Source organism: Octopus sinensis, linkage group LG10 (assembly GCF_006345805.1).
Source record: "Octopus sinensis linkage group LG10, ASM634580v1, whole genome shotgun sequence".
Lineage (NCBI taxonomy): Eukaryota > Metazoa > Mollusca > Cephalopoda > Octopoda > Octopodidae > Octopus > Octopus sinensis.
The window spans coordinates 30,592,345-30,610,261 of record NC_043006.1 but is presented as its reverse complement, the minus strand read 5'-3'; the positions used below and the strand labels follow the sequence as shown (position 1 = coordinate 30,610,261).

General features: G+C 36.3%; 1 protein-coding gene across 1 annotated transcript in view; it reads right to left on the bottom strand.

Annotated features, from left to right (window-relative positions):
- Positions 1-17,706, bottom strand: part of LOC115216509 (ras-related protein M-Ras) — a 49,268-nt gene extending 31,562 nt beyond the window's left edge. The window contains exon 1 of the mRNA XM_029785945.2: positions 16,902-17,706. Within this exon, the coding sequence (XP_029641805.1) occupies positions 16,902-17,085 (184 nt within the window). The 5' untranslated portion in view covers positions 17,086-17,706. The remainder of the gene's footprint in view (positions 1-16,901) is intronic.
- Positions 17,707-17,917: the final 211 nt, after the last annotated feature.

The following is a 17,917-nucleotide window of genomic DNA, read 5'->3' as shown; positions in this document are numbered from 1 at the left end:
GATGAAAGAAGACAGACAGAGCAAAGAGTCAAATGCCAGTGTTTATGGTCGTAAAAAGGAAGGAAGTACTACACAGGGTTTCCTAGTGTGATAAGCGGTGTGCACATACATAGATAAAAGGAATGTTTTCTCTTTGTTGGTTGGAACATTAAAATCTGTGACAACTTACTATTCTACTTTCAAGGAAAAGAGAGGATTTGATCTTGGCACAATAAGCTACTAAATTATGCTTTATTTCTCAGTTATTTCAACAATAAACTACTAAATCTCTCTCTCTCTCTCTGTAGGAGGCATACTTTAGTGCCTTTCCTCTATAACACAAATGCAAGCAGCTGTACTAATTCCATGAAAACCAAAATTTGGACACAAAATTCATACAAAATGCTGCTATTTCCTTTCAGAGACATTGGAGTATTTATGAATGTCCAAAAAAGTTGGAGAGATTCACTGAAGTAAGGTATTGAATAAACTAATGAGATGTAATTATAATTCCTATTTAGTTTAATAAAACAAATAAAAAATTTTTCTGCAGCTTAGAGCTGTTGCCTTTCTTCTTGTAATTAACTCACAAATAAAAAAAAGTTTTCATGCTCCCTTCTTCAAAAACTTCGAGTTTTACCAATTTCACAATTCTTCTGTTGTCAACAACAATATCTGAAAGATTTGTTTTGAAAAGAAAGAGTTAAAAATACCGCCAGACACCAGTGACTGAGTGAATAAGAACATTATCACCATTAGTTTAGAAAAAGAGGTTCAGAGTATAGGCGCAGGAGTGGCTATGTGGGAAGTAGCTTGTTTACCAACCACATGGTTCCGGGTTCAGTCCCACTGCGTGGCACCTTGGGCAAGTGTCTTCTACTATAGCCTCGGGCCGACCAAAGCCTTGTGAGTGGATTTGGTAGACGGAAACTGAAAGAAGCCCGTCGTATATATGTATATATATGTATGTGTGTGTGTTTGTGTGTCTGTGTTTGCCCCCCTAGCATTGCTTGACAACCGATGCTGGTGTATTTATGTCCCCGTCACTTAGCGGTTCGGCAAAAGAGACCGATAGAATAAGTACTGGGCTTACAAAGAATAAATCCCAGGGTCGAGTTGCTCGATTAAAAGGCGGTGCTCCAGCATGGCCGCAGTCAAATGACTGAAACAAGTAAAAGAGTAAAAGAGCAAAGAGAGAGAGTTTAAAACCAATTTGGGAACAAGCAGATATTGAGGAATAAGGCACCTACTTGAAAATCAGGGATCAAACTGGTGGAAATTTAGCATCACCATATTGTAAAAAGTTTCAAATCTAAAGATGAAGTTAATGCAGCTTGAACAAAATTCTCCTCCATCCCTACAGACTTTAGCCAAGACCACAAATCATTTAAGAGACTCATCGGATGCTTCCATACATTGCTTGTAAATTCTTCCAACACTCGGACAGCAGCAGATGCTTTTCTTGAATGACTGGAATTAACCCCTATCTTTTGCCAAAATTTTTAATCCTTCTCTCTCTACAGGGATACATCCTGATCATTGGAAACACACAACATTGCACCCCATTTTCAAAAAGGGACAGTCGTTCCACCCCCATCCCACCCCAGTCTCAACATCTGATCACACTCACTTTTAATACATCAAAGATGATGGCAACAATGTCATTAACAAGTTTCATCTGCAACAGTTCCAGTCTCTATCATTCCATGATCACCACTATGGTTTTGAAAAGCCAGATCAACTGGAGACCTTCTCACCAGGCTGCCTTCAATCATGAGAAATTTCGTGAAAAGTGTTGATACCCTATTTTTAGCAAGTTATTTGACCAGGTCTAACATAAAAATCTTCTGGCAAAACTACTCACTTCATAGACTTCATAGACTAATCACAATGTCTTATACCTGACTGGCACTAACTCCAAGACCAGACCCAAATATACATCGCTTAATAAAGAAATAAACATTCTCCAATGCCCTAATGCCAATCTTGTTCCTTTCAACACCACGAAGATACAATCTCTATACGTATCAAGAAAACAGGGTGTAATTATAATGTTTGGGGTCACTACAGCTGCTAGACCTTAGCATCACTGAAGATCTGCCCCAGGGAATGCTCATTCATAACCCAGCCAAAATTGCATCACAAAGACTGGTTTTCAGAACCAGAAAATACTTCAACCTACAACTAATTAGACTTTTCTGAACTTGAGACCCACCATATTCCTCCAATATCTGAGACAGTGTTGGTGCGCACACACACACACACACACACACAAATCTAAATAAAGGCCTCTCAGTCCCTCATTTGTTTCTCCTCTCATCTTCAAACATTTTGTGTCTTCCCTTTCTTATGCTTTGTACGAACTACTGTATCCTGTCTTTCTTCTATTGATCCCACCACCACCTTCTTCCAGACCAATCAAAAACATGCTAAAAAAACACAATGTATTGCATGATATATTGAACCCTTGTTCAGAAAGAAAGGATCTAGAGTATGGGAATTCACGTCCAGTGTTCATATTAGTTTCAAATTTTGGCTCAAAGGCAACTATTTCTGAGAGACAGGGCTGGTCAATAACATCAACCCCAGTATACAACTGGTACTTATTTTATCGACCCCCAAAAGGATGAAAGGCAAAGATGACCTCAGCGGAATTTGAACTCAGAACGTAAAGACAGACGAAATACGGCAAAGCGGTACCCAGTGAGCAAAGGATTCTACCAGCTCACCGCTTCCTGTTGGCATAATGTTAAATAGAAAAGGAAAAGTTGCTTGTTGGGAGATATTCTGGTCTATCATTGATAGCTTTTCCTACAGAAAGGATTAAACTCAGTACAAGTTAATTAAATAAATAAATAAATCATCATCATCATCATCACCATCACCACCACCACCACCGCCGCCGCCGTCGTCGTTGTTGTTTAATGTCCATTTTCCATGCTAGAATGAGCTGGACAGTTTGACTGAGGACTGGCAAGCCAGGAGGCTGCACCAGGCTCTGTCCTGCCTAACATCAACCATTCCAAGAGTTTTGTGGGTGCTTTTTATGTGCTACTGGCATGAGGGCCAGTCAGGCAGCACTGGCATCAACCACGTTCAGATGGTGCTTTTATGTGCCACAGGCATGGGAGCCAGCTGGGGGGAGGGCACTGGTATCAACCCTGTTTGGATGGTGCTTTTTACATGCCACTGGCACAGGAAACTAATTAAATAATTATGGAGAAGTAATTACCAGCATCCCAAATTTAATACTGTATTATTAGGATAGACATTGTGAAACACTTTCTTGGTTGTCCACCCTGCCTTTCATAATTGCATCATTGAATATAAATAAATATATAGGATGGTGGTAAAGGGAACTAAGATAGGACAGGGGTGCTATAGTAAATGTATTACAGAATTTCCCTTCATCACTCTAGGTTATGAGTTCAAAACCCATCAGAGTGTGTTCTTAAAATTTTATCTAAGATCGATTAGCCATCACACTGTGAAATTAAATTCCATGATTATTCCAATCAAGATGTCAAATATTTACCAGAAAATAGAATTTGTATTTTATGCAAGTCATGCTACTTCAATAAACTTCAATAAATCTTAGCAAAAAATTGTTTCAAATTTGACATTCCGCAACAAAAGACAAACTGATATATAAAACTGCTTTCTACAGAGAAGGATAATGAGATTTTGAGTAGATGTCCCTGATTTGCACAGTAAAAGGATTAGAAAGGGACCAGTAACAAGCTGTGAACTTGAGACACTTCTCTACAAAAAACATGACATTCATTCTCTGAAGAACAAATAAGAAAATATGGCCATGCTTGGAATTCTTTTAATCACGCAAAAATTCTAACCTTTTACTTAGTTATACCTGACTTTGGCCTAAACAACAAGGAATGGTATTGCGCCAATGTCAGAAGTAAATAAGCAATTCTAGCGAATGGAAGGCTTTATTGAATTCATGAAGGCAAACCTACACCTCATCAGTTTAACTGACTGCAATTATAAACATATTTAATCATATATTTACAAGTTGCCAGCAACCTAAACAGATCACAACCTATTAGAAAAGGGCTCTTATTTATTAAGTCTGAAAGCCTTATTCTAAAGACTCACTCATCAACAGTGGTAGCATACAGCATTAAATTATTCGCAAAGATTGGGGCAACATTTTAAGAAATTACCCTTTAGGAACAAAAATATTAATGGGATTCTAGCTTCAGATAACAACAGAATCAGAAATGGTGAGTGAATCAGACAAAGCATTCATGGAGGAGAATTGTGCAGACCATGTGATCAAGCAGTGGTGCATTGTGTCCATTGTTTAGAAACAAAGGATCTGAATGGTAGTGTGACTCATGAATCAGTTAATAGCAAAAGGTTAGTAACAACTAGATGTTAAGTCGGGGTCATAAACACCAGATACACATACATGTGTGTGTGTGTGCATATATATTAAACACACAAGCATATATACACCACAGATATCTTTTACATATCATATATAGCTGTGTTCTCTCTCTCTTTCATATATATATATATATATGTATGTATATATATATATATATGTATATATATATGTATATATATATATATTATATATATATATATATATATTATATATATATATATATATATATTATATATATATGTAATGCCTCAAGGAGCTTATCATCAAACTCAACTGGATGTCCTGTTCAATCTTCATCTTCAAGTCTGAAATCTCCACTTTTGAATTTTGCAAACCATCTTCTGCAAGTTCTTTCATTCAAGCATTCTTTCCCATAAACTGAGTGTATGGTTCGAGTCACTTCAGCTGCTGAGTTTCCTTTTTTGTACTCATAAAGCATTATGTCCCTGAAATGCTCTTTGGATACCTCCATGTTAGAAAGGGCTTTAAATCAAAGAAATTTTAATTCTATTATTCTGTAAAATAATATTTAATTAGTTTAAATGTACACAAAAGCATAAAAATAATTTTTAATTCCATTAGACATTCTAAAACACTATTAAATTTCATTCAATTTTAAAAAAAGGTAAAATCGGACAGAACTTATGGGATGACCTGACATTCTAGTCATAGACTGATCAATGTCTTATAAGTGAGTTCAGTAGATGGAAACTGTGAGGGACCCCTTTGTGTGTGTGTGTGTGTGCATATCTGGTTATGAGGAAATATTACCTTATTTAGAAACAAGTGAGAGTCAGTGACAGATGAGCATCCAGCTGTAAAAAATCCACCTCAACAAATCCATCTGATCCATGCAAATATGGAAAAGTGGACATTAAATGGTGATAGATAGATCATCATCATCATTTAAGATCCTTTTTTTCCATGCTGGCATCGGTTGGACAGTTTGAAAGGATTTGATGAGTCCAAGGACTGCATCATGTTTCAATGTCTGCTTTCGTTTAGTTTCTATGGTTGAATGCTCTTCATTAGGCCATACACTTTACAAGGTTACAGATTTGTAGGTACATGGTACTTCGTTGTGCAAACACAATATACCATGAAGTATACTAAATGTTTTCATCAGTCAGTTCCACATTGTATTGCGTCAGTAATTCTTCTTACATTGTTTTGTTAAGGTTCTTTCTACAGATATTCTATAGAACTTAGAACCAACACTGGTTGTTTGCTACAATTTACATGTGGCATCTCAACATCTCGATATAAAACATTGTAGCAAACAATCAGTGCTGGCAATAAGTTCTATAGAATATCTGTAGAAAGAACCTTAACTTTACAGAGCAGACTGGGTGCTTCTTTCATGGCACCAGCACTAGTGAGGTCACCATGTAACTAGCAAAGATTCTGATGCCCCAAAATGTGGGGGTTCATGCTAAGAGATGAAGGGTTAAAGGTAAGCAAAACCAAAACTGAAGACAGTAGTGGCATCGTTGCCAACTGTGAGACAATGTCCTTGAGATACTTCCTTCTTATATGCATGACTTGGTAACCAGAGTTTGGAATGAAGCAAGGAAGACAAAATCAGAAACAAATTTATTGATATCAATGTCGAAAGAATTTTGGTAAAACATTAAAATAAAGACAGCAGTCAAATTAAAACACAACAATCTTATATTTTCGATTGAGACCAAAAAATATAAACATTCTTTTGTGAAAGTCAGGCACCAACTTGACATTAGAATGGTAAGAAACATAAGAAAAGAAACATTGGACCATTACTGAGATGCTAACAAATCCAAGACAGCAGCAGAATTTGTAACAACCTGCTGGATTAAAGAATGGCTGAACTTGAATTCTTGAACAATGAACATAACTCCATAATTCATATGCCAAAGAGGATCCAAATATCAGGGACAATACAAATTTGCATGACATTCTTAAAAATTTCAAGAGTGAATGGTTGCACAAAAAAATGACAAAAACAAGTCTCCACTTTTGTTTTTAAATATGTGTTCTTTAGAATCTTGCCACTGAGCAAGTGGTTGGTCAACAATTCTAAAATTCTAATCAGGAAGACTATACATAGACATTGCTAAAACGATCTACAATGCTGTCCATAAGAAAGAATGGACTAGGATAAATGTAGTGAATTCCTTTGTTTCTGAATACATACATATATATCACTGCAAGGAATAATGGTGAAAGATTTCCATTAAAACTTTCACCAAGTACAAATATAACAGACCTGATATAGTTGTTTGCAACAGAAAATAAAAACTATGTCAGAGAGGTCAGCTACTTTGCAAACAAAAGCACTTCTTTCAAAATCAGTGAGAAAGAGAACACTTCTAATCATGGATATCTGCTGAGGGTAAAAAATGGGTCAGTTGCTCCACCCAGGGTCAGACTTTTTAAGAGATAATTAGAGGCAAACTCTTAGTAGTATCAGGAATTTCAGCTTTCTGTCTGATTCAGTAGTTTGGTAAATCACTTGACATAAGCCTCTCTCTCTCTCTCCCTGGCTTAAGAGGCACAGGTCAAGAAGTCACTGTGAAAAGGAACAGCTTTGGATGAGTCACAGAGCAAGATATGACTTCCGACACTCAGGTCACATAAGTTCATTTATTGTGGCCCAATCAACTATTTACTAGGAATTTACTTTATTTCTGTACAAGACTCTATGGTGGAGAGATGACTTTTCTCATTTGGATCCAATCATTTGACTGGTTGCAAGATAATTTCAAAGCATCACTTCAAACTTATTGAGGTATCTTTTTAATATTGATGCAAAACCATGTGATGTTATGATTTTATTTCACAATGTTGTGATTTTATACTAAAATACTATTTGCCTTTTACTGGTAGTTTGTGAGTCTAGATTAAGTTGCTATTTTAACATTGCACTCCAGTACACTGATATTAGTCACATAATTCCATGATTTTAGATCAAGTTATATTTTTATGTTGTTGCGATTTGTTTTAAAGGCTTTGTACAAGGATAGGAAATTTTTTGTTTATCTATTGAAGAATCATTACTGCAAATGATTGCAAGGATGAAACACCAGGAATGCTATATGTGGCTCTCATAGGACTCATATAATGTTTCGATTAGGTAAGAATCAAAGAATTTAGGAATTCCATGGTTACCATCCCAGCTCTTCCAGGAATCTCAAATGTTACAAATTGAAAAATGTAATTTACCTGCGATTGATAATATTTAGATTAAAATTTTTACCTTACATGCTTACAAACACCCGTTACACTCTCAGAGTGGTTGGCATTATGAAGGGCATCCAGCCATAGAAAACCAGGCCAAATTAGACTGAAGTCTGGTGCAGCCTTCCAGCCTGCCAGCACCAGTCAAACTGTCCAATCCATGCCACCACAGACAATGGACATTAAATGATGATGATGATTGATACAAGTATCACAAGACCGTGATTTTAGATGAATGGTGGGAAAGTTGTGTCCATTTGAAGGAAAAAGTGAGGGTTTCAAGTGCTAATTTTTACACTGAAGCAGAGTTTTATTGATTGTACTTGATTTGAAACTCATCATTTCAACTAATTGTGAATTTTAGAAACTAATTGTGAATTTTAGAAACAGCTATTTATACTTTTAATCTACATTTGTAATTACTTTTTGAAAACATAAATATGAATTGTAGCTTAGCACATCTTCATTCATCACAATGTGTACCGTTATAGAAGTGGCCCTGGATCCTTCCTTATTGGAGCATGCTTTAGAATATTTAGAGAACCTATTAAAATTTGTTTGTATTTTGTTAGAGTTTACTAAAAATAATTATATTTTATCGAGGTTTGGCAATGAATGAAATATATTCCTTGTTGATATTCCTTGTTGATTCTATGACCAATTTGGTCTCTCAGTGCTTCCAAAGATCTCTGGAATAAGACGATCACTTAACTGAAAAACAAGACTTGGTGAAAGATAGAGTGTCCAGCAGTAAAGTCCTGCCGAAAATGACTCTCTGTCCAACCCATGCTAGCATGGAAAAGCTGACATGAAATGAACAATTATGATTTAAAGCTTGTTTTTCAATGAACTGTAAATTTTTAAAACAAGTAAGACTCGTAAATACTTTTAGAAAATGTAAAATGAGATTTGAAGTGTGACTCATTGTTTTGTCACCCCTTTAAGGGTCAGTCATAGATATTTTATATTTGAGCCTGCTTTGTTTATGACAAAAAAATAAGGACTTTTAAAAATTGAGGGCACCTCTTAAATTTTTTTAGATTTTATTAGAGTGCTTATGAATAATTATCCCAGTAGTATCAACCAGACCATCAGATGCAGTGATATACTGCTGATCACAATGCACTTCCAATTTTATCTTGATTACACCATTCCTTTCCATCTTGACCCAAATTGCTTCAAAAAATCCTCTTTCCATCATCATGGAGGCAAGGGGCCTTTTCCAGCCTCTTGGATACCACTTAGCAACTGCATGGGTCCACCTGTTGTCTGTGAACCTTGCAACATGTCCAGCCCAGTGGAATTTGTGCTTTCAGTATTCTGCAATCACATCATTCACGCCACTGCATTCTTGAATTATCTCATTTTGAATGTGCTCTCTCAAAAGCTAAAAGAATGAATAATTATATTTTATACAATAAGTGAGATTGAGACATGTTAAAGATTTATTATGGTGGCTTTCTCAGATGTCAGTTAGCTTTAACGTGGCCTCCTGACATAAGAAAAAATCCAGCTTCTGTTTCAGTTTAAAATGATAATAGAGTGTCATGATAGTGTAATATTATATCCAGTGATTTATATCCAGTGATTTTGACAAAGCTATGATTTAAAATGATAATAGTGTTATTGCCACGATACTGTGACTTCACTCTGAGAAAATTTTACAAAAGACCTTGTTAGAATCAACCAATACTAGATAAACACTGATCTGCTTTATAAATATTCAATGTAAGAACAAACAACCTGCTGAAAAAGTTATTACCAGATTGATATGACATCATAAAGAAAGTGATTGAAGAATTCAAACATCTAAGATGTTTGCCCTTTTTATTCCATAATAGTTTTTTCTAAAGTGCAACAAACAGAAAGATTAAACAATAAAGCAGCATTTTCTTTTCCTTTTACATCTGTTTTATATTGTGTTTTTTTTTATAAGATTAGTTTACAAGACCATCATCTTCAATCTTAAGCTAGGAAACCCCATCATGGAGCAATCTGCTCATGTTTTACTATTTACTGTATAATATAGTTTATTTCTTCATTTACAACCCAAAACAGGCCCCTGGGCAAATTAATTCACTGAGCTCTATAACACTTATTTATTGACAGCAAGCCCCAGCATACATCAATCTGATTTGGGCCCCTGCACCCATGAAGGCTACAAGGCACATCAATGCCCTGGCTTGTACTGTATATATTAACTGGCAACAAATCACAGTATACATAGACCACAATTTTCCTCGACAACCCTAGACCCATGAAGGCCCCTATGCAACTGCCCAGTGTATCTATGCTTGAGACAGCCCCTGAATCAGTAAAGTGTTCTCATGTCACACTGTCTGTTAAAATAATCATTCATGATTGTGCTCAGCAGTATGTTATTTTTTATATTTCTAATTCAAGGATTCCGAATTGCAACCCTTTAATATAAATATTAGTCAATATATTTGGATCAGATATTGTACTTATGTTGATGTTTTTTTTTTATGTTGTTCTATTTGAAACTTTGGAATTATTTTTCAGTCTTCTGGACTCCTGATTTATCTCAAAAAAAAAAAAAAAAAATTCTACAGTGGCTTACTTACATAATATTCAAAACCAAGAATATCACTTTGAGATCTTGCATAGGTGGTCCCTGGCGCTTTCTCTGTTCATGAAATAAATTTTGTCTCAGAACACCACTTTCGAATTACTGTGAACTCATTTCCATCAAACTAATTATTGATTTCAAATTTTGGTACAAGGCCAGCAATTTCAAGGGAGGGACTAAATTGATTACATCGACCCCAGTGCGTAACAGGTACTTATTTTATCAATCCCAAAAGGATGAAAAGCAAAGTCAACCTGGCAGAATTTTAACTTGGAATGTAAAAGACCAGAAGAAATGCTGCTAAGCATTTTGCCTGGAATGCTAACATTTCTACCAGCTTGCAGCCTTCAAAAAATGCATCACAGCTGTATGTAATCTTAGATTCATTAAATATAATTATAATTGACATTTCTCTCTCTCTCTCTCTTTGATCTAAAACGGTTCAAACCTCACTAATATCTTGAACCAAAATTCAATATTACAACATACTTTATAGTTTGTGATGCTTATAGAAGTCAGTGGTTCGCTCCCTTCTGTAGTTCTGTGTCCCCTTTCACAGTTGTTTTATAAACACTCCCCATCTTTTACAAAGAGTAAACAGAAAAACAACAAATTATTTTAATCAAACAGAAGCTAACTTTGAGCAGTGGTTTATTCTCCCTACTTTCGTCTACTATTTCATCAACATGGCCCCCTTTTAGATTATGCCGTGAAACATCTTCACCACTATCCTATTTCTTTTCCAACTGGGGTAGCCATGTAACCCCACTTACAGTAAGACATCTGTGTCTTTCCTTTAGTCATACTTTAACCTCTCAGCAGCTGCTATAAAGCCACCTCATTCAATACTAATTCCCCTACTCAGTGGATGGGGGGGTGTCTTGTCTTGCAGCCCCAGCTAAAGAAACCATGCCAAAACAGACATTAAAGCTTGGCACAGTCCCCTGGCTCACGAACCCATGTCAAATTGTCCAATCTGTACAAGCATAGAAAATGGACATCTAACAATGATTTAACTGGAAAAAATTTGTAATTGTGATCAAAATAATAAGAAAAGGCTCAGGTTTTACAAGTCACATCCTATAACAAATACAGCATCGTGTAAAGTACAAAGTATACGCGTAAGCCTTGCAATCCACAATGTATTCATCTAAAGTTTATTTAAATGTATTTTTTAAATACCATATCATTACCGTGATATCATGGTAATTAAAAATGGGGTTGATTGTTATGAAGTAATTAATCTATCATTGGCATGAGTAATGACTAAATATGTTTTGTTACACTCAACTTCCGATAGGTTTTAAGGTTGTGCTTACAAACACGTATTTATATAAAAGGATAATGATGCAGTCCAAACATTTTATACAGTCCTGAGCTTAATGTCTACATATAGAAAGAATGTAATTACTGAAGTTTAGAGTCTGCCATAAGTTTCGACTTTTGACTGAGATATCATAATTAATGGCTAATAATTAGTAAATGACATCAGTTATTTAATTACTAAATACCGCTTCTCAGGGTGTGTCTAAGTACCCATTTCATATGGCTTCAAAGTACTGCTAAAATTGGTCTAATTTTAAAATATTTTCGTGGAATGTGAGTATATTAGAGTGCACACCCTTTTCCGACAGCATTAGGAGTTCCCTGTGCTTGCCTGCCCACCTCAAGTATGTCATATATGGGTACAATAAGTAGAATAATAAAAATATAAGCAACACTTTTCTAATGTTCAACATGTAACACTTATTTTTGTTATCCAAATTCTAGAGATAAGGCTTTGTTTCTTTGTGAGGAAAGAGCTCAGACACTAGGGAATTCAAATAACGTGGTAAACAAAGACAACCATTAGCATTAGAAGAATATTCTATGTTAATCGGTAGACATTGTCCCACAATGGGATCCACTGGAGACAATCTTTATTCACTTCGTCTCACGGCACACCAACAAAATCTTTTGTGTTCTGATTTCCAATTCAAACAATGCAGTTGATAGGGATTAACACAGGCCTCATGGGCGAGCAAAAGATGGTATGAACGGTGAGGCAGGAGATGAGGAAGAAAGTAATAACAGGTTGTGAAGATATGGAGATGGAAGCAGAGAGAAGGGTAAAAAGTGGGAATGGAAGTAATGACATTTTGTGTAGAGCTATGCTGGTGAAATAGTTTACTTTTCACCATTAATTTTGTGAAAGACACATGTCACACCTTAGGAAAGCCGAGTTAAACGCAGTGGTGGTGGTTGAGAGTAGAAGCATTAAACCGTGATGAGAAATCTGAAGACTATTCGTTGCTAAACAGGTTGCGAGAAGAGAATTAGTGTTCGCAAGCTGTGTGTGGTTGAATGCGAGGTACTTAGGTGTATATGAAGGCACGTTTATACACACACACACGAGCGTGTATACATCTTCCTATGTTACTGTATGTAATAACTTACATTTAAATACCTAAGTGGATTTTTGCTAGTCATGTGCACATTCATTAGTATATCTTCATTAATGAGACACGTATATCACTAACACTTTTAGGAAAGCAGGACATGGCACTCGTTAACCCTCATTTTTTCAACGACTCAGTTTCGATTACCATTCGAAACAAACATGACCGTTACAAAATCTGCAGCTCATGCAACGAACTAATATTCGTATGCATTCTGATACTTATCCACATTGTAAATATACGACTGTTAGTTGGATCACTTCAGAAGAAACCTTTATATGACCCCTCCATACGTTCCTTTAAATAGTGCTTGTATGTGTTAAAAAGGAAATAACATTATCGAATTACTAGAAATAGCAGCCAAATCTTCGTTCAATTTCCCTGTATTATCTTAAAAGGGAAAAACTCATTGGTTAATGTAGAACCGGATGCACAGACGAGATTGTCACGGCTTGACTGCTTCTGATCGTAAATTCTTTGAATCACGGCTGATCTGGAGCTAAACAATAGGAACATTATAGAGATGTTAAAGGACAAGGCCAAATATGAAGAAATTCATGTCATTCATCTTCTAACACTATAAAAGAGTGACGTGATGGTAAAATCGTAGAAGTATCGGGAAAAAAATGTCTTGATGTATTTATTCCGGTTTTTTTTTTTTTTTTTACGTTCTGAATTCCAATCCTGACGAAGTCAACTTTGCTTTTTATCTTTTCAGGGTCAATAAAATGTTGGACCAGTCGAGTATTGGTCAACTGTATCGACTAACCCCTTTCCTCAAAATTGCTGGCTTGTGCCTAAAAGTGAAACAACCTTTGAACACCACAAGCCATCGACTTCAACAAGTTATTGCCTTTAATCAATGTGTGCCTGTGTATGTGTAATACTGGCTAATGAGGAGAAAACATGGACAAAATACGGGAAACACACAAGACTGACAAATCCTCGTCACCGTCTAAATTAAGTAAATCCCTAAGAGTAATAATGATTCCATATTCTGTGACGTGGTGTGAACCAATGACGAATGTCCAGTCGTCACAGCACTTTAGCTTTTACAACCTGTTATTCTCCATCAGCTAATAAAATTGAGGGTTATGGTAGCATTTATAATAGCATCAATCGAAGGAAAGACTAAACGCTTGCAGTGAAATATATTTTAGCAACTAATGGTTCAATATCCCAGACATGTGGTTCGGACAAACACATGAACAAGTGTACATTCACACACTCACAACCTAAACCAAATTCATATTCAGAAATACACTCCTCACTTTCAAGGGCAGGTTCTTTCGTTGATTTAAGATATCTTTGAATATTGTCATGTCTTGAACTCTGGCAAACAGAATTGCGTGTGTTTTTTCCTGTAATGATATCCAAATTATATACGAGAAAGAAATTGTCATATATACACGCATATAATTAATAGAGGAACAATATCTGAGCTGGTGGGTTGGCAAAATCGGTGGAGCGTCGGACAAACTTCCCTGCAAGACTCAGTTAATACCTTTTACTTTCAGAGTTCAAATACTGCTGAGCTCAAGTTTGCCTTTTAACCAACTAAGGGTCAATAAAATATCAATCAAGTAGTGGGTCGAATCATAATACAAGAAGAATATATTGACCACACAACACATTTGCAAAAGAAGGTTGTTTGTTGGCGGTCAGAGAGTGACCACTGGTTTCGCGCCTATAAAGCGCTCAGCTTTATAGGAACTCGTCAGACTTAAATGACCGGAGGTGTACACACACACACACACACACACACATATATATATATATATATATTAGTCGATTTAATCGAATCCAAATGACACCTAAATAGTTAACTGAGTAATGTTGATGATGGACGAAACTAATTTCTCCAAGATATTTAATCCGACACTTTTTGTCACATTGTCCGTTTTCTTGTGTCTTCTACAATTACATGTAATCAATAGGTTGAGCTTTCGTTGCAACTATGATATAAACTCGAAAACAATTTCCCAACATGAAAGTAATGAGGTTCTTCTGTAGTGAATACGCTTTGCAAGTTTCGATTCCTGGTTAAAATTCTTACATTTACTTCTGTGTAACGATTGAAAAAGTAACAAACGTTATAATTCACACACATTCATTGTCTGCGGCAGTCCTGGAATTTTTTTTGTTATTATTTATGTGTGTATGGTGGAGATTCAGAATAAATGTATTCAGTTTGGCCCTTCATGATTCTGGAGTTAAATTCCACTTAACACGACAATTTTTATATCTGTTCAGTTGAGGTTCAAATCCTCAGAGGCTAACTTCAACTCATCTGGGTCGGTAAAATACATATTAGGCATGCACAGGGCTCAATTTGAGGTGGGAAAATCCTTGTTATAAGGATGATGAAAGATGTATTAGCGAAATAACCTCAGATTTGTAACGCCGAACTGAGTATGTAACAAGGTTTCAATTCCCTATCAAATCCACTTTCACTTCATTAGTGCTGCTAAAGCCCAGGTCAAAACAGCATCCCGTTTTCACTCCCCAAACGCTTTGTGATATTGCCAAAAAAACCCCAGAATTCTTAGAAGTCTGTAAACCACACAGAGCCAACGGACCGACGTTTTATGACATTATAGGGACTTCTCAAGATCCTGAATTTAAATCCTGCCAAGAATAAAAAAATCTAACATCATTTCTTCCTATCAGAATCGAAAAACTAAGTATCAATTGTATACTAGAATCGATTATTTCAATGGATCACAGCTATTCAAATGTTGTGAATGTCACATTTCGATGAAGTGCAGCAGCAACCCTAATTGCAAGTTATTTCCTTTTACTTATTATGTTGCCAATATCATCCTCAAGCGGGGCTTGAACGTTGTAAATTACCATTTTTCTAACCTGATAAATTTGAAAAACATAATTAAAAAAAAAAAACAACATACGGCCGTAAAATGGTAAAAGCGCACACTGAGGACTAAATCTATTTTTCGTCCCTTTACGTCAAGTTCCATCGGTTTTGCCGGTCATCTATTATAATAATTCAATTTAATCTCAGACTTGTTGAACCCACCCAGTAATTGACTGGCATTTTATTTTATCGACCCTACAAAAATGAACAATATTTGAACATACAATATAAAGGGCTTTTAATTCCCTTGTAATCGATAACAAAAATATCAGATACATACAGTATTGATATAAGGAATTACGAGGTTCACCGATAAGTCTATGGGTTTATACCATTGCAACTAGTCCACCATGTGAGGCGGATTCTTAATCTGGTGGCACCAGATCTTTGCGTGAATGCAAGGTGTGTGTGTGTGTGTTGAAACAGTGGTGGAAAGGCTCCTAGAATTAGTTAACACTACTTAAACATGTTGATTAATAACACATTTTAACTTAATCTGTCCTTATCTTTTGCGTCTAGTCCTCCTCAGTATGTACACAGCAATGAAACAACAGCAGTATGTATACGCGTGTGTGTCTTTGAATTTATGTATGCGTGCTTCTGTAAATGTGCGTTTTTTATTTTGCTTGTTTTGTTTTTTGAGCGTATAAAGGAAGTGAATCTGTGATACACATCTAGTGCGTATACACACACTATACACACATACACGCGCGCACATGCAGTGGTACATGTGTAGATAATTACTGTATCTTCCTATCAATAGGTTATCTCTTCAATACCAACAGTTGAAAAATATACACTTAAGGTTGTAGTATACAACATACATAAACACACACATAAAGAACTACGCAGACAAGTGGACAGATTTATGAGCGACCTCCTTGTTACCGTTCGAGAATTCCTATATTTTTCATGTGTGTGTATAGATAGGTGCGTTTATGTGTTTTTAAAATAGTCATGCTGCACATGTGAACGGAAAGAATTATCCAAGAGAGACAAAGAATAAATGAAAGAGTGTGGCAACAAGAGCAAATAAAGGAAAATGGAAGCAATGTGTAGGGGAGGAGAGAGAACGAAAATGAAAGAATAACGTTGAAAGAGAAAGGAAAGAAGAAAGTGGGTGGATGTTATATGAATGAGAGAAAAAATATGAGAGAGAGAAGGGATCGTGTGGACATGAAGAAGGAGTAAGAAAGAGGAATAAATGAAAATGTGTTTGTATGACATGATGTAGAGAAGAGAAAAAGAAAGTAAATGAGAGAGATATAAAAGAAGAGGCAGTAAAAGAGAGTGTGGAATGGATAATAAAAGGGGGGAAAAGGCGCGTGTGAATGTAAAAGATGAAAGAAATAAGCAGAGAGAGAAGGGTATGAAGTTGCATAGTAGGACACTTACCGTCCAAGACACACCATATTCCATCAACATCTTCGTGTTGTATGTATGAATCCTCAATTGTTGGGTCATAATCCTGAACAAACAGTTTCTGAAAGAACTGGATAGTGAGTGCCGACTTACCGACACCACCTTCTCCGACTACGACCAACTTGTAAGTGCTAGAGTCATTAGGTGGTTTCACCATTGTGATATGTTGCCGGTTTCGTTCCTAGCAACCCCCCCACATACACAACCGAGCTGCTTCGGATTCTGGTCTGTCGTCTTGCGACCCTCTATGTACGTGTGACACAAACAACTCGTAGAGGTTTTGTTTTCAGAATTTGCCCACCAACCGTAGCGATCGGTTCCAATGAGGAATGAATGAGCGAACAAGCGAACAAAATGATAAAACGCTTGATACTGACTGGGCTTTGCCCTGTTACTGCTATTGTGGGAGATACTGCTGTTGATAGTGATAGTAATTGGTGATTCTGCTGGTGGTGCTTGTGACGGTGACGATGATGGTGAAAAGAAGAAGCAGAAGCTGGTGATGGTGGTGGTGGTAACGATGGTAATGATGATGATAATGATGCCGTTACACTTCCTTGTTAGAGAAACTACGCCAGATCCATGCCTGCTGCGTTTGATGCTGCTGCTGCTGCTACTTCAACTTTTCTTCTCTCTTCTTTACCATTATGAATATCAACATTATCATTGTCATTGAAACAGGAATTGTATTCGAAATTATATCATTATTTTTATCATTATTATTATTTAAAATCCTTCTCCAATTTATAATCGAGGTGTTGTGGTCTGTACGTTCTGAGCACACACACACGCTCTCTCTCTTTCTCCCTCCCTCTCTCCAATGGATGGATGCTCTATTTTGACGACTGTATTTTATCACAGCAATCTCCACCCCATCATTTTTTTACCCACCCACTAATATATGTATGTGTGTGAGTGTGTGTAATCTACGTACATATGTATTCATGTGTAGTATGCACGCATGTATATATGTGTGTATGGCACACACA